General features: G+C 17.6%; 3 protein-coding genes across 3 annotated transcripts, besides 1 other annotated feature; 2 read left to right on the top strand and 1 right to left on the bottom strand.

Annotated features, from left to right (window-relative positions):
- Window positions 1-862: 862 nt before the first annotated feature.
- Window positions 863-2,315, top strand: PGAL8A_00185700 (reticulocyte binding protein, putative; the record flags this gene model as incomplete). Its single annotated transcript, XM_028670541.1, has 2 exons — window positions 863-917; window positions 1,042-2,315. 2 exons carry the CDS (start codon window positions 863-865, stop codon window positions 2,313-2,315), a joined length of 1,329 nt encoding a protein of 442 aa, XP_028527283.1.
- Window positions 2,316-12,517: 10,202 nt separating this feature from the next.
- PGAL8A_00185600 (gamete antigen 27/25, putative) lies at window positions 12,518-13,141 on the bottom strand (the record flags this gene model as incomplete). The annotated part of the gene is made up of 1 exon (XM_028670540.1): window positions 12,518-13,141. One exon carries the CDS (start codon window positions 13,139-13,141, stop codon window positions 12,518-12,520), a length of 624 nt encoding a protein of 207 aa, XP_028527282.1.
- Window positions 13,142-17,550: 4,409 nt separating this feature from the next.
- Window positions 17,551-18,107: a repeat region.
- Window positions 18,108-22,560: 4,453 nt separating this feature from the next.
- PGAL8A_00185500 (hypothetical protein) lies at window positions 22,561-23,334 on the top strand (the record flags this gene model as incomplete). Its single annotated transcript, XM_028670539.1, has 1 exon — window positions 22,561-23,334. The coding sequence occupies one exon, from the start codon at window positions 22,561-22,563 to the stop codon at window positions 23,332-23,334; it is 774 nt and encodes a 257-aa protein (XP_028527281.1).
- Window positions 23,335-25,637: the final 2,303 nt, after the last annotated feature.

Here is a 25,637-nt window from a genome sequence, read left to right as displayed (position 1 = left end):
TGTGATGACGAATAAATTAAAAAAAAATTAATACATAAACAAAAGATTGTAAATAAGTTTTGTTAATTTTCTTAATAAATCCTGTGTTTTTTTATAATGAATTTATTTTGGTTCAAATTATAGACCATATTTGATATATTTTTTAAAAAACAACTTGCCATTTTTTAAAAGCACCTCGTAAAATTAAGAATGTTTAATTTATAACTCATATATATACATATTTTTTTAGCATTGTCAGCGTAAACACATATTTAGAAAATGATTGCTCGATATTACCTGTTTCTATCTTATTTTTCTTTTACTTCAGTTATACACCTATCTCTTTAAGAAATATTTTACAACGTGATTTTATATATTTATAGTAGAAAATTTTTTTTTATTTTAAAGATAAATTTTAATAGTTTCTAAAGTTATATAATTTTCTCTCGTACATAATTTTTTTTTTATTGTACTTTTATGAATGCTTTGAGATAAATGTATATTATATTTTACTTTTATTTGATTTTATATATTTTCATGTACACTTACACACTTTTTTTTTTTTTTTTCCTTTGTTGCATTTTTACTTCCTTTGTACACACACTCAAAGGTAATGTACTAATAGAATTTATTAGATATAATAAATTGTAAATTATATATATATGTATATATATGTAATTATATTTTTCATATTATATTTATAGTAAATACTAATCATAACCTGGAACAAATGAAATTGAACAATATATATATTTTGATAAATATAGTAAAAAAGAATATTCTAAAATTACACATATACAAAAAATAAACAAAATTTATTAAATAAAATATTCCATAATATATTTAAATTTTTCGAAAATAAATTAAATTGGTATTAAGTAAAATGGAAAAAAAAAAAATATTGGTAACCTTTTTCACTTTCCTATTTATTATTTTTGGTAAACCAATATATACAATGTGCGTACTTTTGTTAATATTATTCGAATATATTTAAAGAGATAAATATTTTTGTTCTTAGATTCAAAATTTATTAATTTTTATTTTATATATATTTATATATAGGTTTAAGCTATGAGAGAAAACTAAAATCAAACAAACTTAAGTATAGTATAAATAATTTACAATTTGGTGTAAATTTAGATGAAAAAGAAAATGAATATAACAGAAAAATTGATAGTGTAGAAAATAAAGTTCAAAAGAAATCTTATTTACTTAAAAATATATCATCTGTAAATTCAGAAAATTCTAAAGTTAATAAGAGACAACCATATCTTGTATATACAAAAAAAAATGTACCCCATTTTGATGAAATAAGTGACGTTAAAGAAGATAAAAAAAAGAAAAATACTAATAGTATTACAAATTTTTTTATTCAAAGTAGAAGTTCATTATCAAATGATGCCAATTTTATTGATGATTATAAAAAATTAAACACCTCAGTTACTGATCATATATTAAGAGCAAAAGAAAATTATATTTTAGGACTTTCTTATGTTGATGTTGGTTCTTTTTACATGATTAAAGAAAAAAAAGAAAGTCATGAGAAATTTAGGAAAAATCATGAAAAAACAATGTGGGATTTTCATAAATGTTCCTTAAAAATTGTGAATTTCTATATTAATACTAAATATGACATGATAAATAAACTAGGTTATTTGCTATTAGTAGAAAAAGATGTAGAAAGATATAATTCATATAAAAAGGAGCTTCAAAATATCAAATTAAAAATAGAAGAGGATGTAAAATCTACAGAAAATGATGATATCAATTGTACAAAAACAAAGGATATTGTTTATGATGCTTTAGGTCATAGCATAAACGAAGCATATTGTGATGCCTCTACATGTAATATTGAAAAATGCAAAAATGTTTGTTGCCCTAATAAATGTTGTTATGAGTTAAATTGTTTCTATACAAGAATATTTGTAAGTTATGCGCAAATAGCAAAAAAAAAAATAAATAAAAATAGAGATAATGAATTTATACAAGAAGTTGATAATTTCTTAAATTCTTATGAATCCAATGAAATTAAAAAAAGCAGCTTTAATAAAAAGTCACTTAAAAATTATTTAGATTTACTAATTGAAGAAGTAAAAGGTATTAAAAATGATTATGAGGAACAAAAAAAACTTGCATATCAGAGTTATGATAAGTTCTTGGCTCTAGAGAAAGGTGCTCCTAAAATGACTTTTTCTAAGTCGAACCTTGTGAATGATCTTGCTCCTGCTTCAATTGAATTTAAGAAGACCTTCCATTATGCAGATTGGAACGAAATATTAAGAGATAAATTTTATGATCATAAAATTAATTTTTATATTTACTTTTATGGTTTATAAAAATTTAAAAATCTAATAAGATTTAACATAAATATATAGCATATCAAAAATTTCCACCAACAAAATTAAACTTAGAAAAAATATATTCTGTAGTTTTAAATAACACTAGTACGAAGGACATATTTAATTCATTTAATATGAAATATATTACAATTATATCTAAAAAATTTCAGATAAAAACGAGAAAAATTTTCATATAAAATGAAGTATATAACTTTAAAGGAATTACAAATAATTTGAAAATAAAAAAAGTAATGAAAATATTACAATATTACTAGATGAGAAAGTTAATGAATTATAGAGATATCATAAAGAATTTAATATTAAGAAATAAAATTTATAATTTAAATTAACAAGATAAAATTAAAAAAAATTATACACAAAAATTGAAAAAACAAAAATATAGGGAAAATTATATGTCATTTAGAGGTATTAACTAAATACCTAGGTTAATACTAATTATTAATTTACAAGAAAATTCAGATAAAGATATTAAAATTATTGAAAAATTAGAATAAAAAGCATTCTTTGATAATGTTATATGTATAATGAAAAAAAGAGAAGAATAAAAATGTTTCCTTAGCTTTAATATTATTTTTTGACTAAATATTGTTAGAAAAAACATTTATAGAAATATGTCAATTTATATTTGAAAAATAAAAACTAAAAAATTAGAAAATAGAATAAGTACACTTAGAAAAATATTATATGTGATTTATAATTCTTTACACCTTTTTGAAATAAGTGTAGAAATTAATCTAAGGGTATTATAAATTACCATTTGTTTTAACCATCTATTCAGAAACTTATGAAGATTATTAAACGGATAAATTAATAAATAAAATTAAGAGTAGTCTCTATTTGTTTTTTTTACTTTAAAAATGTTTTGCTAAGGAATGCATAATCTTATATAAATATATCACATACAATAAAATAAATAGTTTCTTTAATATAACATTAGCTTATTAATTGTCTATCTAATTCCTATAATATAATATTGAATAAAAAAATTAATAAGTAGCATATAAAATTATATTTTCCATTTTTTATTACTTTTAAATTTATGTGGTTGTTACAGATAGGTAAACCTTATATATATGGTTAACATTAGCGAAAATTTATTATTTTAAAAAAATTTATTTTAATAAAAATTTGTTCTAATTTTTGTTAAAAACATAAATACTCATTAAAATCACAGATTATGTTTAAAATAATATTTTAAAAATAAAACAATAAGTTCAAGTTAAAGTTATTAACAAATATTTCAAATAAGTAAAAATTAAATATTAGCAAAAAGAAATATTTTTTTCTTTTTTTTTAACATCTAACTCAACTTTCATGATGTTTTAAATTAACTTTACCAACAAAATTTTAATCTTCCCCCCAAAAAATGTTTTTTTAAAAATTTAATTTTAAAAATATAATTAGCAAGAATAAATTGCAAAAGAAAAATAAAAAAAAATTTTTTTAATTATCTCTTATATTAAAAGTTAATGTATATAATTAACTAGTTAACAGAAGTATGTGCTAACTATAATTTCATAGAAATTTAATATCTTTTATTAATAAAATATTTACAACCCTTTAGATGAAAATATGCTAATATTTTATTATCCCTAATTTGTCAATTATTTTTATAAGAACTATTTATTAACTTTAGTAAAAATTTTACTTGTTTTTATGAGAACTTACATTCCTAATATAAGAATCTTCAACCATGTGAAAAGTGATCTTTCATTGAAAATTTGTATTTCTTCAAAAAAAAAAAATTTTATCAAAAATAAATTAATTATGAATCAAAAATTAATTTTTATCATTAATATAACTAATCAGAGGATATAAAATAATTTCCAAAATAAAAATAATTAAAAATAAAGAATAAAATATAATTATCTATATACGTAATGTCTCAAAAAAAAAAAATGTTTTATTTATTATTGTAAATATCATAAGGTGTAGGTTTTTGCTATAATTTTAAGATATTTTCTTATATTCTACGCATACACAGCTGTTTTTTCACTTGACAATACATTACTAATTTAGACATTTAAAAGGGTTAATAATTCTTTTTATTCGTTCATCCTAATAAACTTACTGAGTTTTTAAAAAATATCATTTCATATGTATTAAATATTTACACAGCATAAATAAAAAATATCTTTATTAATTAAATATTCTTTAAATTATTTTATTCTTCATGATGCTGCAACATATTCATTGAGAAATTTTCTTTTATAAAGTTATATCTGAATAAAATTAAAATATCTCTAGTAATTTTCATAATTTCTTAAAACATAAAATTGAGCTATATTCCTCAAAAAAGTTCTTTTTCTTAAAAGAAAAATTTCTTTTTTATTCTTTTTTCATTTAAATATATAACATAATAAATTAGTCTAAATTGATATGTTTTTATCTTAAATATCTTCTTCACTTTGTTAAATGTTTACATCATGTTATTAATTCATTAATATAAAAAGGACAATATTAAATTTTATTGACCATTATGGCACAAAAAAAAATATTCACTGAAATTCATAAATATTTAAGTGATATTACATTAGTTGCATAATGCAATGTAAAATCTATAATAAATAATATTATCGTTAATTTTTCTGCCTAAAAACTTTTATAGTATATTGAAAAAAAAAATTAATAAAACGAATGCTGACTTATCTTTCTGTGCTTTTGCAGCAATGAATCTTGTATCTAATATATATTCCTTTATATCCATGTTGTGTAACATGAAATAAATTTATTATTCTTAATTAACTAATTTGTAAAACCTTCTTAGATCTTTATAAAAATGTTTACTTATTTTTATTAAAAAATGTATATTTGATATATATAAATATTTATTAATATATTAAATTTAATCAGAGGTTAAATTTCAATTTATTATTAATCCACTAAAAAAATAAATAAAAAAAATTAATAACATAACTATTTTAAATCAAAAAAAAAAAAATAAAAAAAGTGATTTACAATAAAAATAATATTACACACTAAAAATTATTGTGACTCTAAAAACCTACATATTTATTTTTAATGTACATACCTCGAAGTAACATTTTTAACTAGAATTTGTGGTATCTTCTTATATTCACTTATGTGCAAGTGATTTTTTCTTTGTCATTGTTTTGTATTTATGGGTTAAATATTTTAAAGTATTAGCAGTACTTTTTATTAATCTACTATAAAAGAGTTTGAATGATTTATTAATTGCCTGTTCAATGAATTATTATTATAGAACAAATAAATTAATAAAAAGTATATAGAAAAAATTATACTTGTTTTGTTTTCATAAAAGATAAAAACATTAAGCAAATTATTTACTTTTTTTCTTAAATAATATAAAATATTAATTACATCGTTTACTTACTACCTTAGTTAACTTACGCGATATTCTATAGATGTAATTTTTAACATTACATTTCTAATCTTGTATAAAAAGAATGCTCCACATTGTTATCCTCCAAAAAAAAAAAATAAGATAAAATAATCAAAAAATTATTTTTTCTTTAAAGTCAGAATCATACACAAAAGAAAAAAAAAAATATATAATAAAATATAACTGCATTTTTCTTAATGTACATACTTTCTATGTACTTATTTTTTTTTAGTATACGCGTATATGTTAGCACATTTTACACGAATTTTAACATGCACAAATAAAAGTGTTTTTACTCATTTTATATATTTAAATATTATTGAAAATAGGTTGATAATATTATTTATAGGATAAAATACAAGAGTAAAAAAATATATTACGTAATGATACTTTTTATTTTGTTCACTTGAAATTCTAAAAATACCATTTATTCTAGTAAATTAAAGATTATAATAAATTAATATAAAAATTAAATAATTTTTATTATATATATAATTATTCTAATATATATTCTTTTATTTTTGATTTTAATATAACATTAACATTATAAATTTTTAAAAAATTCCATATATTAAATTTTTCTTTTTTTTTTATTTTTTTTGTATGATTTAAAAATAATAATCCACAAAAACTGTAGAATAATGAAATCAAGCTTGATCCAAGAATGCTGGTATATATTTGACAACTTTTTATTATTAAGAATTTTACAAATATGCTTTACGCATACAATATATTTTTTTTTTTTTAATTATTTTAATAGCAATGAAGAAAATATTTTAATAAGTCAAAATAAGATAATTTTAGTAAATTATTGTGTTGTCTAGAAAATTTACTATCCATTTCAAAAATAATGCTTATCAATTTACAGAATCCATAAAATTAGAAAAAGTATTATTTATTATTTTTTGGATATCTCTGATTAGAACAAAACAGGCCTCATTTAACGTATATTGCTTATAATATATCTTTTAATTTACAGTGTAATGCTATTATGAAGAAAAAGATAACTTCACATTAAAAAGAAATCTTATTATTTCTCAAAATTCAAGTTATATGAAGTTTTACTAATGTTATGAAACAAATTTTTCTTTAATTACAAAATTATAGTTCTATTGTGAAAGATACAAATTTAAATTTACAACAGAATAATACTTCATCATAAAATATATAATTGGATTTAAAAAATAATACCTCAGAATTACAAAATAGTATCTGAGAATTACAGAATGTGAGAAAAGATATGGAATAAAGTAAAATCAGCATATATGAGACGTATAAAATTTTACATATTATAACATCTAAATGACAAGGTACTTTGCTAATTAAGTGTTCAATTTTTTTGTCAATGTTAAACATATTAATAAGGAGGATGTAGAGAGATCTCTATTTATATTGTTTATTATAAAATAAAGTATTGCATAGACTATTAAGTATTTATAAATTGTATTAAATATCAATAATATTATTTATTTGTTATTTGATTCAATTTACGTAATACATCATATTTTACATTTTTAAAATCCCCAAAAAATAAAATTATTTTCTTTTTTTAAAAGTTATATACAAATAAAAAATTAAAAAAAAATTATAATTTATTTACATGTTTGTTTTTATATAATTTAGTCATGATCACACAGAAAAAAAATTTTATTATTTTTTTTTTTAGTGTATTTGTTTTTTCTTAAATAGTACATTCTAGTTTACACACCTATATATACATATTTTCCTTGTATACTTTATATATACATGCAATAATATATTAAATTAATACTCTTTTTAAATTTAATTTAAAATAGATAGACTATATCATTTATTGAGCACAAAACTTTATTAATAATTCACAACATTTGGCTAATAATTTACAAAATACAACTTATTATTTATAGAATGCTACCCCTAATTTATAGAATAATTTCTCTGTTTTACTGAATAACAACTTACAAAACAATAATTCAAATTAAAAAAATATTACCCCTGATTTACAATATGATATAGTTTATTTACAAAATGATAACTTTAGTTAGCAAATTACCGGATTTTACTAAAATGGTTATACATCTTATCCAGGAATACTATCATTGTTTGAGCAAATTATTTCGATTCATAATATATTGTTTCTGGTTCAAAATAAAATTCCTCTTATTTACGAAATATATATGTCAATTTGTTAAATACATCCTTTAGCTTAAAAAATATTATTGTACATTTAGAAGATTTACACCATAGCTTTAGAAAATACCTCAAATAGTTCATTTAAAAAAAGGCATATATGTTTTTTTATATATTTTATATACAAATTCTTATATTTTTAGTAAATAATATAAACATTTACAACACTTTATTTTGATGCATTTTTCAAATTCTTAGAAAAAATCTAGCAATGAACGATATGAAAAAAAAAAAATTTAAAAGAAAACATAGGGAGAAATTATCTAAAAATGGAATAAAAAAGAAATCCAATATACATAATGATAAAAAAAAAAGGATTTAAATATGGTTAATTTAAGTAATTCACGTTTTTTTTCTAAATTGAAAGCTAAAAAGAGAAAAATAACAAAGACTGTTATAAATATTACTTTATTGCTAATTTAAAACTCTTCTAAAAATAAATATAACTTTTTTCCTATAATTATTTGTATAAGTAATGCATTTATAATTATAAAAGAAAAACGAAATAACTTTTTTATACATTATAATTCAAGAATAAATAGCTAGAAAATTTTATAAAGATAACATTTAATGGAGTTGATAGAAAAACTTTAGAAAATTTAGAATTATGTATGCATTTTTTAAACTAAAAACATAAACAAACAATAATAATGGCATTTAAAAAAAAAAATAAAACTATTATAATTAAATTTTAAGTTATTATCATATAAAAAAAAAATAAAATAAAATAAAATATATGTATATATTTTTTTTTAGTGTACATGTTTATATAAGCACATATGCCCAGTATATTATCAAACACAGAGAAAAATGTTTTTACTCATTTTATTCATTTAAATATTACTGAAAACATATATGTAATGCTATTTATAGACTAATAATAAATTGATTTAATGAGGATTTAAATTTTCAATAAAAATGAGAACAAATTTTTATTAAAGTTAGTAAATGACTTTAAAAATAATAAATGTTCAATTAAATAAACTATATGTGTGTAGTTTACTTATATGTAGTATCCATACAATTTTACAGTTAAAATCCTTAAAGATTTCTCAAAATTCCCTTTTAATTTTTTTGCTCAATATTTGATTTATTAATAGACTATTCAAGCAATTTCATGGTACTTTAAATAGTCATATTAATAAAGAGCATATAGAGAGACCTCTTCCTATCTTATATATCATAAAATTAATTTAAATTGATAATTATATAAAGGAAATATAATTATTTATTTATAATAAATTTAACATATATATTATATACTCCGTAGTTTTCATGAGACTGCATAAAAGAAATTATCACTACAACACTCTCCAAAAAAAAAAAAAAATAAAAAATGCAGACTTAATTTTTTTCTATAATTTTTTTACTAATATATTTATATTTTATAAACACACCTTTATCAAATTTCAGAAGGCATTTATTTTCTTGTGGTAGTTTTTCAATGAATACTAAATATTGTTGTGTCTTCACATATATCTCCTATACGTACATGTCTTTTAATTGTCTTGCAGGCGCACGCAATACCTTAAAATAAGCAACTAACATTAAATAAAATCTTGAAAAAGTTAATGAAATCTTTTATATATCGATATCCTAAAAAAAAATCATTTAACATCAATTTTATGAATCACTATGTGAATATTTTTTTTTTGTCTAGAATATTTTCTACTTTTATTTTTTTTAAATTAATTTCATTAGGTATTTTTACTATCTGAAACTTGCTTCTTTTGAATTCATCATTTAATATCTAATTAACATGAAAAAAAAAAAAAAATTCAAATATAGATAAGTGATTTGTAAATGAATTATTCAATGACTTTAGGAGAGTGTTAAATAATAAAAATAATAGAATTTATATAGAAAGATCTTAATATGTTAATTAGAATTTTGTTTTTAAAGTAAATATACATCTTACGCGATTAAACTACTAAGTATAAACCATTTCATTTTATATAACTTTTAAAATCTAATAATAAAATATATTTTTAACTTTATATATTTTATTATTTTATTAATTTCTAATTACAAGATGAAAATATGTAAAAAAAAAAAATCCTCAAAAATAATCAGCAAAATTTTTTCATTCATTATGATTAAAAACATCACTAAATAAAAAAAATTATCCTTCATCAATTACCATTAAGTCATAAATTGCATAAGATTTTTTTTCATTTTTCTTCAAAAAAAAAATTTCATATTACAAAAAAATTTTAGTGTACTGTAATAAAATATATATATGTATATATTAGAAAATGTACAATATGCATAATTAAACTTTTATTTATTTTAGATTTGTGTCTAATTAAATATTTAAAAAGGTCAATAATATTATTTATTTACCACAAATCTAAAATGTTTAAGTCTGCATGAATTTTAAACCTCACAAATATAGTACTTAGCTTTTATGTGTTTAAACATAAAATCTTGTCCATCGTAGTATTCTCCAAATATGAAAACAATTTAATATATTTCATTATTAACTAATTATTGAATATTTAAATTTTTACGAAAACAATTTAGGATATATATTAAATTATATGAATATTTTATAAATTAATAAATAAATTAATATTAGTAAAAATGTTGAGTTAACCTTACTTTAATTAAAGCATTGAAGATATTCTATGAAATAAGTAGCTTATTTTATGTTATACAGCATAATCATATAAAAATTATATATTATATGTGATATATATTTTAATAATAGGTAAAATTAGTATATACCACTTCACAAGATTCTAACTAATTTGATTGTTCGTTACCCTATAAAAGCCTTTTAATCGACAATGAGTTATATCATTAGTAAATAAAGTAATTGCATTTTCCTTTTAAATGAAGAAAAAAGTCAAATAAAAAAAATTATTCATACTCAAAAAAAAATTCCCATATTTATTTTATTTTACTTTTGTTATATTTCACTTTTTTTATTATTATTTTATACAAATAAAAATTATTTACCCATGAAATTTAATATTTACATTATGTAGATAGTAAAGATATATATATACCCCATTTGAGTAACTCAAAGATCTAGTATTTCTCAATTTATAAGTTTTTACATTATCACCAATATAAAGATTTTCAGTTTATATGCAGGACTTAAATGTCCAGAAAAAATTTATATTAATATTTGTGAGCTATAAATATAAATTCAAAATAGAAGTAAAATTTTAAAGTGTTCTATTATGTTATAAAATTAAAAAAAAAAAATGAAACTATTAAAATTTTATAACAATTTACAAAAAAAATAAAAAAAAACTTTGATATTATTGTAACTATCATCTTACAATGTATATATGTATATGTATATATAGATACATTTCCTTATGCTAAAACAAAATAAATTTTTTTAATTTAATAATATTTTTAATAATGAATATAACGCCACTGATTCATTAATAAAAAAATTATTAAGCTTATTTTAAATTGTTTAGGCTCCAGCAATATATATGTAAAAATAAAATTATATAAGAATTAGCATTTTCTCTATGTATTTATATCACATATATAATAAAATTTAAATAAATCTAAAAATTATATTATATTATTTCTTTTGTAATTTTTTTTTATAATTATGAATAATACTTATTAAAAGAGAAGATATCTAATAAAGATACTTTTTTTTTGATAAATATTTATAAAATTTTCTGAGAGTAATTAAAAAGTTTATTAATGAAATATTTGTATAATATTAAAAATTAAAATGTCAACAATATTTTCATCTATAGTATTTTACTACTTTCATTAATATATCTTTTTAACAAAAAATTTTAGGGTATCTTAATATTATTTTGAATAACAAAAACTTTTTATTATCTCTGAATTTTTTGTGAAAATTATAATATAATTTAATAAACTACTGATAACGATTTATATTAAAGAAAAAAAAAAAATGAATACAATAATTAGAAAAATGACAAATTTTTATATAATAAACGGAATAAATTTTCATTTGTATGAACTTTTTACATATGTATAAATGAATTTATAATAAATAATAGTATAATTTCAATGTTTATAGTTAAAAAAATTAGACATTTTTGGATGATATATATGCATATACACTATGCTATTTTTTCACCTTTATATTTATTTAAATTATTTCATTAATATCTGTATATATAAATTATGTATGATTCATCTTATAAAGTACATTAATAAAATCACTATAAATTTTCACTATGAATTTAACTTTTCCTTTATAGTTTTCATACTTTATGATATGTTGCAGAAATTATTGTACAAAATTATAAAAATTTTTATGCATTAGTGCATATGTTAAAAATTATGTTACACAATAATAAAAAAAAAAATTACTAAAAAAAAATAATTTTTTCATACATCCGTATATATAATTATCGATTTTTTTTAATTTTATAATTAAATAATAAAAAAAATACAGACTTAAAAAAAATCAATTGTATAATACTTTATTTTTTTTTCTTTTGTCTCATTTATAATAAATATTTTATGAATGACTATAAAATTTACTGGATCTAGGCACTTATTCGCCTTAATAATTTTAAATATTTTGTTAGATAAAGATGATAATGAAACTTAAGCTTCATTAATCACTGCGTAAAATATTTAATAAATAATTAAAGTATATTTAAAAATATTAGAACTATTTATAATAATTTAATTAAGAATGTGGTTTGTTATCATTAGGTTTTAGGGGCAAAAGTTTTGAATATCTTAAAGTTAAAAAATTCAAATCACTAATAAATCTCCCTATCCTTAATGCTGCATTATGTAATTTCTGTTCTGATAATTTAATTCCCATGGAATCTGCATACCTTTTAAGATGAGATACTATCAAGTTTACATCATCAATAACTTTTTTTTTTTCAATGGGTCCCTTTTTTTTACTAACCTCAAAAAAAGTTTCTTCAAACGCTTTTTGTTCCATCCAAAAAATGTTCTTTAATTTTAAGTAATAATCTTCCGTCATTTCTTGTTCTGCATAATAATCACGAAGACGATCACTTATTCTGAATGCCATGTGATCTCGGAATTCTTCTCTTAATATGTAGTCGCCACATTTCTTTCCAACTTCAACAATTTCCTTTTTTATAGAATCAAAATCTTTTAAAATTTCTTCCATTTCGTCAATAGAACATCCTTTTAGTTTATCTAAAATTATAATTGTGGTATCGAACTCTACAGTACTCACTTTCTTAAATTCCACATAATAACCATCACTTGGATCAAATTCATGTATTCCTTGTTTTATAGAAGGATCTTCTCCTGATGCACCCCTTACCATAGCTTGAAATAAATTATTCTTAAATAAATCCCTTATTAATGCATTGAAAACTAATAAAATAATATATTTCTTAATCATTTTAATAAATATGTAGATAAATAAATAATTACTTCGAGAAATACTTCAAAAAATTAATGTGTATATGTGTGCACTTCCGTAGCACAAAATTACTTTTACAAAAAAAATTTTAAATAAATAATGTATACTTTTTGAAATGTAAAATAATTATTTCATATTTTTTCAAAATTTTCTTTTAATTTCTTTAGTAAAAATACATCAAAAAATAATTAATAATTTATATTACAAAAAAATTACTTTATTCTTAAATTTTTTTTTTAGTTTGAATATTTAAAAAACCTAAGTTCAATGTTATTTTTATATATAAATCAACAAAATTTATAAAAAATTTTTGCTCACAATATTTTTATTTTTAATTTGCATGCATATCTAGCATATGAAAAATATTTTTTAGTAAACATTAAAAAAATTTCTATTACCGTTTTTCCTTTTTTAAAAAGCAAAAATACATTTTCTAAAGTGCAATGTTATAAATTTAAAAAAAGTGAATATATCAAAATTTTATTTACAAAGTTTATTTTAAATTATATTTTATGTAAATTTAAAAACATAATTCACATTGAAAAATATCATAAAATGTAATATGGTATATATGAAATTTAATCACAATTGTAAGTTCTTTAAAGTGAATTTAACCTTGAATTATTGTAGAGATGAAATAATAATTATTAATATGAATTTATTTTTATTTTGGATACTTTTAAAAAAATTAGAAATAAAAATGTAGATACATTAAATTTACTTACCAATTTTATAACAAGTTTAAGTTTTATTATTATATTTTTTATTATTAATAATTATATAAAAAATTTCAAAGTAAGTTCCATTTTAAAACTTTTTTATACATATTGTAACTATTGTATTATTTATAAACTATTATGAATAACATGAATCATTATGATAAAGAAAATATATAAAGAAAAAATAAAAGTAAATGGTATCCTCTTTATAAAATCAAAAAAATCCTTTAAGTCAATTTTCAATTATAATATCTTGTAAACCGTTTAATGTGTTGTTGATCAATATAAATATTAATTTTAAAAAGAATATGAAAGCTTATAAAAATTTGTTAAATATTATTTTTTTTTTTTTTATAAAGTAAAAAAATAAAAGTAAATGTAAATAACTTTCTTAAAAGCTTGGAAAAATAAAAAATTAAATAAAAAATGAAGTCTATTAATACATAATTATGAGCTTATTAAATTGAACGTTTATCATTCTTACATTGAATTTAGAGGTTAAATTTTATAATTTTTAAATTAAATTACTTATGACTTAATATCATTATTTATGTAACAATAAACCACTTATGTTTTATGAAAAATATAATACCTTTAATAAAATTACATTGTTTCAATATTTTTTTATTCATTTTATATTATTGTAATTAATATATTCCTATTTTTCTCGTAATTTTTTTTTTTTTTTCCAAAAATAAAATCTTTAATAAAAAAAGTTCGAATTTCTTTTTAAGCTTTAAAATGAAAAATTTCAATTCTTTTAAATATGAAAAAAATTCATATTAATTAAAATTTATTGTTAAATAGAAATAAATTTTTTTCTCTTGTTATTTTTATTTTTGTGATAAAATTGTATACTTTTAGGATTTCATTATTCTAATAACTATCATTTTACATAAATAAAAGATTAATATTTTATTCCACAAACCATGTTTATAAATAGTATCACAGTTTATAAAGCATTCTTTGGAGATACAAAATTAGAAATATGTATTTTTATAAATATATAAATATGCTTATTAAAGCTTAGGATAAACACCTTTTTAATAAAATTTTAAGTTTTACTTTAAATTAACATAATTGTAAATTTTCCATTACATATATACATATAAAATAATTACTTTAAGAAATAAGAAAAAAATATCCTTAGAAAAATATTGTTATCTAGTATTTTATTCTATTTAATATATTAGCATAATACATAGTATTAAGTTAAAATTTTTATTCCAATTTTTATTTATTTTCATTAATTTATTTCAATATAAACGAAACATTTTGTCTCACATTGAACTGTTGAATTTATGATTAAAAAAAAGAAAATTCTTTTATATAAAAAGAATAAGTTTAATAAAAGTTATAATTTTATAATCTTTTATAAATTAAAATTTTTTTTTTAGTGTAATAATTCATTATTACCAATGAAAAATATATGTTGACTGTTTTTAAGAATTTTATTTTTTTTCGAAAATCTTTTATTTAATAAATTTAATATAAAAAATTAAAAAATATATGAAGTTAAAAATATATTTTATTATTAGGTTTTAAAATTTATATTAAATAAATTTCATTATATTAATTATTATAATTCCATAAAATATGCCTTCTCTTTTAAATGTTAATTTATAAGTAGTAAATTTAATAGAAAGTGCTCTGCATGCTCTTTATGCTCTTCATTAATATAATTATGTAATATATAGCTAAAGTCATTTAATAATTAATTAGTAAATCATTTATATTTGATATTTTGATTGTACCTTTTAAGTATTTTCATTATATTAATATTTTAAATTTCTTAAGTATTTTTTACCCTTTCCTATTACTTTTAAGTACATTTTGTTGTGTATTATTTTTATTAGCTTAAGTGCAACTTTCTGAATTTTTCTAGATTATAAAAAAATTTACATAAAAAACACAAATGAATATATATATATATATATATATATATATAAAATATATATGTTTAGTTACAAATTTCGAAGATATTATAGATCTCAGAATGTATTAGTTTTAATTTTTGTACACCTACAAAGGCTTAAACTTTTTTAAGTTTTTTTTTTTGAAAATCTAGAAAATTTCAACTTAAACTATTTTTAGTCATATACTCTTGTAATATCGCTTGTATGTGCCTATTCTTAATAAAAGGTATTATTAACATTTTTGATATTAAATTTAATAGTTATGTGAAAAATATAAAATTAGCCATGAAAAGAATAGATGATAGTTGAAAACAATTTCCTTATAAAATTAATTTTATTTAATATTTTTAAAGAAAAATCTATGCTTTCAATGTTTTTATTTTTGTGTTTAAAATAATTATATAAATTTAAATATGTTTTTTAATACTTACTTATTTTTATTTATTTAAAAGCATTAATTTTGAATTTCTAAACTTTATTCGTAACATGGTAATTAAAATATATTTATTTAAAAATCTATGATTAATGGGGATCTGTGTTTTTAATAAAAATATAGGATTTTTATTAATGTAAATAAATGTCCCTTAAAAAAAGCAATAAATGTTCAATGAAATTTATAACATAAATACATCTTATTGGTTTGTAGCATTAATATTTTGTTTAAATTCATCAAACTAATAAAGGAAATTTTATATGCTCGTTATTAATTTATTTTTTCAAAACTTTAGTGAAGCCATTAAATTGTCAATTATTAAAACATATATATAATAAGGATGTTAATTTTATTATATATAGATAATTATATAAGAGGTATATATCTATTTACTTAAATTAGTTTTATAATACATAATATGGAAATTCCCCCACTTGCTCTTATTAATTCAACTATTTAAAATAATATAAAAGTCTGAATGAACATTTAATAAATCATTAAGGTAACTAGTTTATCATTGTATTATGTAAGTTATTTACATAACTTTTATAATAATTAGAGTCTCTTAAAAATGATTTAAAATGTTTCATTTATATAAGTCATTAAGACTCAATAATGTTTTTATCATATCTAACAAAGATATAACTCTTTTATGAACCATTACTTTTTCTAAGTACATTATACATGTCTGGTATATAATTGGTATTATAGACCTATTTTAAATGATATTTAAATTATCATTTAAGTAACTAAATTTTTTATTTTTTCTTGTTAAAAAAAGGGGAAAACATACACACATCCTAACAGCAAAAGTAAGTACTCAAAAAAAAATTTTTTTTTTTTTTTTTTTTGTACTTACATTAAGTATAAAATAAAAAAAAATTCTAAATTCTTTTTGCATGACGCTTACTTAATAAAAAAAAAAAACTACATAAAAAATGAATACTCAAATAGATGATAATTTCTTTTTACTTTTCATACTTTTTATATAACTTCTTAAAAAAAAAATTATTTTATTTTTTTTTCTTTATTGTATGAAATTTTTAAAATGTAAAAATGAAGTGCTTCTCCTACAGAGAATTGTGTAAATTAACTTAAATAATAAAAAGTTGATATTTAGTATAATTTATAAAATAATAATAATTTTATAAAATATTTTTATTTTTTAATATAAATTGAGGACAGATTTTCTACAAACCTTTTAGCAATCTTTCTAATACTAGAAAAATTACCGAGCATTCAACAAATGTCTTAAGTGATTCAAGCTCCTCTACATTTATATCTAAATAATTATCTTTAGATTTTTATATATTTTTCTCAATACCTTAAAATTCCTATTTTTGTTTAAATGATGTCATCAATCTACACAATTACATAACTTTCTTGAATTTGGTATATAAAAACATCTTTAATTATTTTTTGAAATTGTTTAGAAACAGTTATAATACGATCAGCAATAATTACATCCAAATATTTCACCCTTAGATATAATAAATCCAGTATGATGTTTTCAATTTTCTTCTAACAAAATATTCCAAAATATGTTTTTAAGATTTATGTTATAAAACTATTTAGTACAATAGAGTGTTTGACATATATGCTTCATATGTGGTAAAACATATAAATAATCTATTATATACTTAAATTCCAATAATATAAGTAATTATCCAATGGAAATCCTTTTTACAAACCAACATCATAGATGAAGTCTTTTTTGCACTATCAAATATACTTATAACATGTGTGTCCACTATTTCGTCAATTTCCTTATATACTTCTGTTAATATTTCTTTTCTTAAAAACATAAAAATATATATCTAATTTTTTCTCTGAATTTCAATCTTCTTTTTAATCCATTCTTATTATCTTGGGGTGTTAAATCATTTTTGTTGATAAAATTTTGAATAATTTTTTGATTAGCCTTTTTTGAACTCTCCTTTTAACCTTAACTTACATTTATATATATATAATATTCATGATTTTTCATGATACAATATCTTAATTAGTTATTAAATGACCGATTAGAATAAATGATTTTTCCACCTTTATAATGGAAAAATTTATCCTAGATTTTTTATTAATAGATTATGTACGAATAATAGTCTTTTTAGATATATGTGATTTTTTTTCATTGAATATTCAATAAATTTTAACTGATGAAACTTTTAAGTCATGTTCTACAATGAATTCCTCTGCATATGAAGTAGATATAAAATACAATTCATCTATGTTATTTAAAAAAACATGCACTTTCTTTTCGTTTATTTCAACTATTTGTTTAGAATTTTCACGAAATTTTTTAACGTTTTTATCATTTTATAATTTATTAACAGATAATTCATATTTCTTACTTCTTCTATATCTTCTTTATACTCTATTATTTTCTTTAACTTTTTATTCTAAGATAAATTATTTATTTATTTTTTAACAATTTCTTAAAGAATGCAAATATATTTTTATCCATCATGTATAGATAACATTAACATTCATTTTATCCATAAAAAAATATATAAAAATAAAAAAAAAATTTAGAAAAATATTTTGTTTTAATTATTTCTTTTTCAATAAAAATACCTTAAGCTATATTACTGTTTTTATCAGTAAAAATTTCTTGTGAATAGATATTTTATACTTTTATTAATACAATAAAATTACACATAGAAAAAAGATACATCTTTTTGGAAGAATTATTTTCGATTATATTACATATACCATCAATTTCGCCTATTTTTAACTAATTTAATGTAAATGCATATCTAGAAATGTATATATTTCATTTTATCAAGGAAAATTTCATTGTCTTTTTAAGATTTATTAAATACATTTCCATATAAATAACATAATTAGAAAATTAATAGCTCTCGTTAGTATCATTTGGAAAATCTCCTAAGAAATCTTCATCTCCCAATGACAAACATGTTAATATATTTATTACTAATAAAAAATTTTAAAATTTTTATATCATTATAAAATATACTAAGATATAATTGTCTTATTTATGATAAAAGTAATGTTATCAATTAGAAATAAACTTCCTTTAAAGTAAAAGTATACTTTTAGTTAATAAAACTATTTATATAATAAAAATTTGAATACTATTAATTAGAGAACGAATTTTTTTATATTTCATAAAAAAATTTTTGTTTATTATAGCTTACATATTTTTTTATTTTCTCATTTTAATTAAAAGCATCTTTAATAGAATTATTATTTAAAGAAACAACTTCTTTTATAGTATTTTCAGGATAATGTAGATTCCATATATTTGAGCGTGATATTTATTTATTATTAAAAAGTATAATATTAAATTATCCACTTAGGTTTTACGAGAATAAAATAAATCTCATCATAATATTTTTGTTGATCTATAAAATTCAAGTGGAATTACTTTGTAGTATGCTTAGATTTAATTTTAATAATTATTTTTATATCAATAAAGAATATATATTTTAGCATTTAGTGTTAACAAAATGTAAAATGAACAATGTGTCTATTATCATATAAATAATGTCTAATAAAATTATATCATATATTATTATTTTTGTTAGAAGAAAATTCGTAAAAAAGTAATAAATTTCAACATATGTAAAAGAACAAAATAATAAAGTAAATAAAGTTTTTCTTTTTTAAAATATTGTACTGAACTAAAAAGAGTGTTTAACAAAACTAAAAAATTTAATTATCATTTTATATTTTATGTTTTTAACAAACTATATTGATATTTTTTATTTTATTTCTTAAAAACTTATATTTAAGTAAATACGAAATTATATTCTTATATTCCTATAATAAATAGTAAAGAAATTATTCTTTTTATTTTTCCACTGATATTCATTTTAGTAAAAAATAAATGAACTATGAAAGTATAATATATATGTCGAATATTTTTCCTTTAAAAATTATATAAATTAACACATTTATTTCAGAAAATAAATTAAAATGCCATCATCTTCATGAAAAATATTTTTTTACTTTCATTATCCTTATGTGTAAATTATATCATTAATTTTTACATGTATATATAACTTTACATTATTACGTAAACAATTCAATATTTCGAAAAGAAAAAAAAATTGAAAAATAAAAATTTTAAATAATAATAATAATAATAATAATAATTAATCTTTAATTTTATAAAGGGTTTTTATTCTTATGAAAAATAATTTACAGATTTCCTTTATAAAATATTATTTTTTTTATTAAATATTATTTATATATAATTATCTTATTTTCAACACACTTAACACATTTCCATATCCTAATAAGTGTAAATGAAAAACATATTACATGTGTTATATTTAAAAAAAAACTAAATGAAATAATATAATTTTAATGCAATAAAAATACAATATAATAGAAACTGAGCATTATAAGCAAAATTTATGTAAAATTTATAGTTTTTTATTTATGGAATTTTTTTCTCATTAAATCTTTGAATAATTTTTCTAAAATGAATATTTAAATTATTTTATTATTATAAAAAAGAATGCTTATTCATCTGTTATTTATCAATAAAAAATATATATGTATTTTTTTTTTTTTAAATATAAAAAAAATTATTTATGTTTATTTTTATTATAATAATAAAGTATTTAGAATAACAAATTCAATTTATTATAAGTTAATAAAACTATTTTAAATTATTTTTTTTTTTTATATTCTATCTAAATTGATATATTTATATTTTAAAATAAAACATAATGTAATGTTATTTCTGAGTATTAAGAAGTTCTAGATATTTTTTTTCATTTTATTTTTTAAACATAATTTAACATAAATATATGTAAGAACATATTTAAAAAAAAATAGTATAAAAAATGAGTATTTATAAAAGAAATTTAAACAATAAATTTGTTACTAAATAGAAGACATTTTTTATGTTATTTATATAAAAAAAAAAAAATGTTATAAGGTGTTGTACGTATAATATACATATGAGATATAATTGATTCACATATATTTCCAGAAATATAATTTTATTAAATAAAACACAATTTCTGTTAATCATCATAAAATGGAATATTTTTACTTAATAATTTATTACAACTAAAACTTTATAAAAAAAATTTAAAAAAATAGAAATAAACTAACAAAAAATTATATTGAATTTTTGATTAATTCTAAAATTATGACATTTGAATATTTAATGTTGTATATATTAAAAAGGGGGAAGGTTATTCTATATATATTTATATATATAAAGAAAAGTATTTTAAAATATAATATATATATAATATTTATTGATTTTTAACAAATATTTTATGACTTTTTACTTATTTATAAAAAGGATGAAGAAAATAAGAATTATTGAAAAAATTGAAGTTTATATATAATTTTTTTTTTTACACTTGTAAATATATTTAGCCATTTAATTGCTTATTACATTATATTCATAACTTTAAAGTTTTAATTAACATCATAGAATAATTAAATATATTATATATTGTTTAAATTAAAATTAATTTTATCTATGTTTGTTCAATATTTCATAAACTAAATTTAATTTTTTTTTTAATAAATAAATTATATATAATATTAAAAACACTATAGTAATGAAAAAAAAATTATGAATTGTTTCAATATTTATTAATATAAATAATTCTTTGCTTTTATTAAAATGAAAAAAGTGTTTTTTTATGTTTCTTATAGCCAGGAGAAAAATATTTTATTCTAACTTCTAATATAACAATAGAAATTCTATAAAAATTATTAGTTACTTATTTTTATTTTATTACTATATATATTAAAGAAAAAATCAATAATTATTAAAGAAAAGTCTAATATTGATTATAAAAAAAATGAAATAGAATTATCCTTTTATAACATATCCTTGTTTATTTAACTAAACAAATGGATCCATTAAAGTATACAGGATCATATGTTTTTCTAAATATTTAGATATTTTCATTTAATAAATATATAAATGAAAAGTATATCGAGCATTGTCATGCGCATCGTAATAGAGGAGTAAATTCGTCTTTGTTTTTAAATTATATTACTTTGATTTTCATTATTTTCACTTCTATTCAGTTTAAAATAGTTGAAATATTCAAGTGTGCAACTAGTCTGTGTGTTATAATAAATAAAAAAAAAATTAGCCATAAACGATTTCAAAAAAATTTATCTAAAATTGGAAAAAGAAAAATATCCAAATTATAGTAAAAAAAAAAAAAAAAAAAAAATTCATATAAAAATAATATTAAAAAATATAAAGTGAAATTATTATCATAACTATTTTTTATATTTCTTAAAATGGAAAATTCAAAAATAATTTATTTATTTTATTTCTTAATTGTTAATAATTTGTTAACATCATTCTTGTCACTAGGGAATGATATTCCAACAGATATTCCGAGTTATGTAAAAAATTTTTTATATGATTTTAATACTTATAGTTTATCTAAGCATCTAGAATTTATTAATTTTAAGTATAATCTCACGAGGGTTATTCTAAATGAATATGATATTAGTTCTAATTCCAAAAAAAAAATGTTATTAAATAGTAAAAATAAATTACGTGATATTATCAATAATATATTAAAAGAAAAAAATTTTTATTTGTCAGATAATCAATTAAAAGACATAATTATATTCATTAGTAATGAATTAAGGAGATCAAAAATAAAAAGGTCACAAGAACAGGAGATTGAAGATATTGAATGTGAAAAAAGTAAAGCATATTTTTATTTTTATAGGGATGATAAATTAGAACAAATTCTAAACAACATGAAACATTTTTGGAGCACTAGCGAATTAATCAATGATAAAGATCCTATGTGGAAAAACGAAAAGTGGAATTTATGGGATTATAATTTTAAAAGTAAAGTGTATAACTTAAAAAAAAAAGATTCTATGTTTTTTTTGTTATTAATTCAAAATAATACACCTGGAAAAGTGTGTCATAGTATTTACAAATATTTAGAAACCTCATGGTTAGAGAGTTATCGTGCTCCATTTATGTCAGATTTCTATTATTTTGTTTACGAGTCTTTGGAAGAACTAAAAGAAAAAAAAGACACAAATTAAGAAAAGAAAAAAGAAAAAAAAAAAATGATATAATATATTAATATAAAAGGAAAAAGTAAGAGAATGCTTATTTTTCAATATTATCATATATAATGATACACTTGCAACACAAAAAAATGTAATTATAAAAACCATGAATAATATAATTTTTAATATGAAAAAGGAGAAATAATAATGGTATAGAAAAAATTTTGAAATGTGTTTTAAATATATGAAAATTAATTTGAAGGACATATTATATTTATTAATTTATATATATATCAATAAGAACAAAATTTAAAGAATTTTTTTATAGTTTAACATCCATTTCATACTATACAACTTTTTTTTTTTTATTTACAAATTCGCTACATTAATAATAAAAAATTATTTTTTTTTTTTTTGTTAATCTTTATTTTTTTCTTAAAAACTGTTATTAAAGTTTTATATTTTGTGTTTCCTAAAATTATTTTTTCATTTTTTACATAATTTTTTTTTTAAATATATATAAAAATGTATATTAATATCTTATATAAATTTGTATTATTGATGCATTTACAGTAAACGAGAATTCAGTTTTAATCAAAACTTAAATTAATATCAATTCAAATAGACTCAATAATCTAAGCTTTTACTTAATGAATTTTTATTTAGATTTCAATATAAAAAATATTTTGTAGTAAGCTAAAAAAAAAATGAGTATTATGTTATAATTCCTTTTTTTTTTTTGGTAAAAAGATTTTTCCTTATAAAGTATATTTAGTATATATAACTACGAATATAATAATAGGATATTTTTTAGTATAAAAATTTTCTTAGAAAGAAGTAAAAAAACCACTAAAAAGATAAAATATTTGTTAAATTTAATTTACTATTTATAGATTTAATGCATTTCCTTTAATTAAATAGAAATTATTTCATTTTAGCATTATTAGATTTTACATTTTTATATTAATTCATTCCATATATATATATAAATAGTAAAAATATAATTTTAGAATAAACTAATAAGAAATTAAGTAAAATTTTCTTTATACTTAAGCTCCTTTAACTTTTTACTAAATAATTTTGACTTTTTTATTATATTAAATGGTTTTTTTATATTATTTTATTATGTAATATGAATTTTAAAAGTTAAAATCTGTGTCAATAATTAATATAATAGGCCTATTTTCAAATATAATAAGAATGATTATGAACTATATTCAACTTTATTAGTTCATGTAAAAATTGAGAAGGAAATTCGTACAATGAAACCTACATACTAGAATGCATGAATCTAGCTAAAGTATGAATAAGAAAAGAAAAAAATGAGATAAGCATATGTATATCAGAGATCATTTTATTCTATTAATTTTTTTTTCTTAGAAATCATATCTTAAAAAAATATTTACAATTTTTTTTATGTGTAAAACACATAATATAATATATATATATATATATATATATTTTATTATTATAATGGAGGATACTATATTTTAGTGTTTAATTTTAAATATATTAATATTATTAATTAGATAATAATATAATATTAAAAATAAATAATAAATGTAGAAATTATCTTATAAAACATTATAAGATATAATAATATTATTAAGTTTGTTTTTAATAAATAAATAGAGATATCTCTGCATTCTCTTTATTGAGTGTTTATAATGCTACAAAATTACTCTAAATCCAATTATAATTCAAATATGAATCCTTTATATTGTAAGATTTCTTTTAATCTAGAAAAATAAAATTTAATATACAATTAAATTGAAATATTTTCCTTATATAACAGGAATTTTTACTTCATTTTTTTTTTTATTATTAATATTTAGTTTGTATATTATATCACTGTTTTAGTTAATATTTAATTAATGTAATACTTAAGAAGCATTTAATTGATGTATCTTTAGAGCATCCTTTAAATATTATTTCATATTTATTTTACTTTTAATTTAAACTGAAACTTCATTTGCATCTACTTTCACTTAAATTTACATATTTGACCAATAAGGAACATTATTACCTTTTTAAATACCTTACAAGATATTATTAAACACATTTAAAAATAAGCTGTAAACATATGACACTTAAAAAAATAATTTAATAGTCAAGATAAATTATTATAGAGTATTCACACCAAAAAAGGAAAATTATTTTTATATAAATTTTTCTTTGTTATTATTTTTGTTTATAATTACTTCTTTTTTTTACTATGATGATAAATTTTTACATGAAAATTAATAGATAAATTAGTAGTGATAAAAAAATATTATTTTCATTAATGATCAGAATTAATTATGATGAAAGAAAACATACTAATAAATTATTAAATG

The sequence above is a fragment of the Plasmodium gallinaceum genome, assembly GCF_900005855.1.
Source record: "Plasmodium gallinaceum strain 8A genome assembly, contig: PGAL8A_v1_69, whole genome shotgun sequence".
Taxonomy (NCBI): Eukaryota; Apicomplexa; class Aconoidasida; order Haemosporida; family Plasmodiidae; genus Plasmodium; species Plasmodium gallinaceum.
The sequence above is the reverse complement of the archived record's forward strand: the minus strand, read 5'-3'. Positions and strand labels throughout refer to the sequence as shown.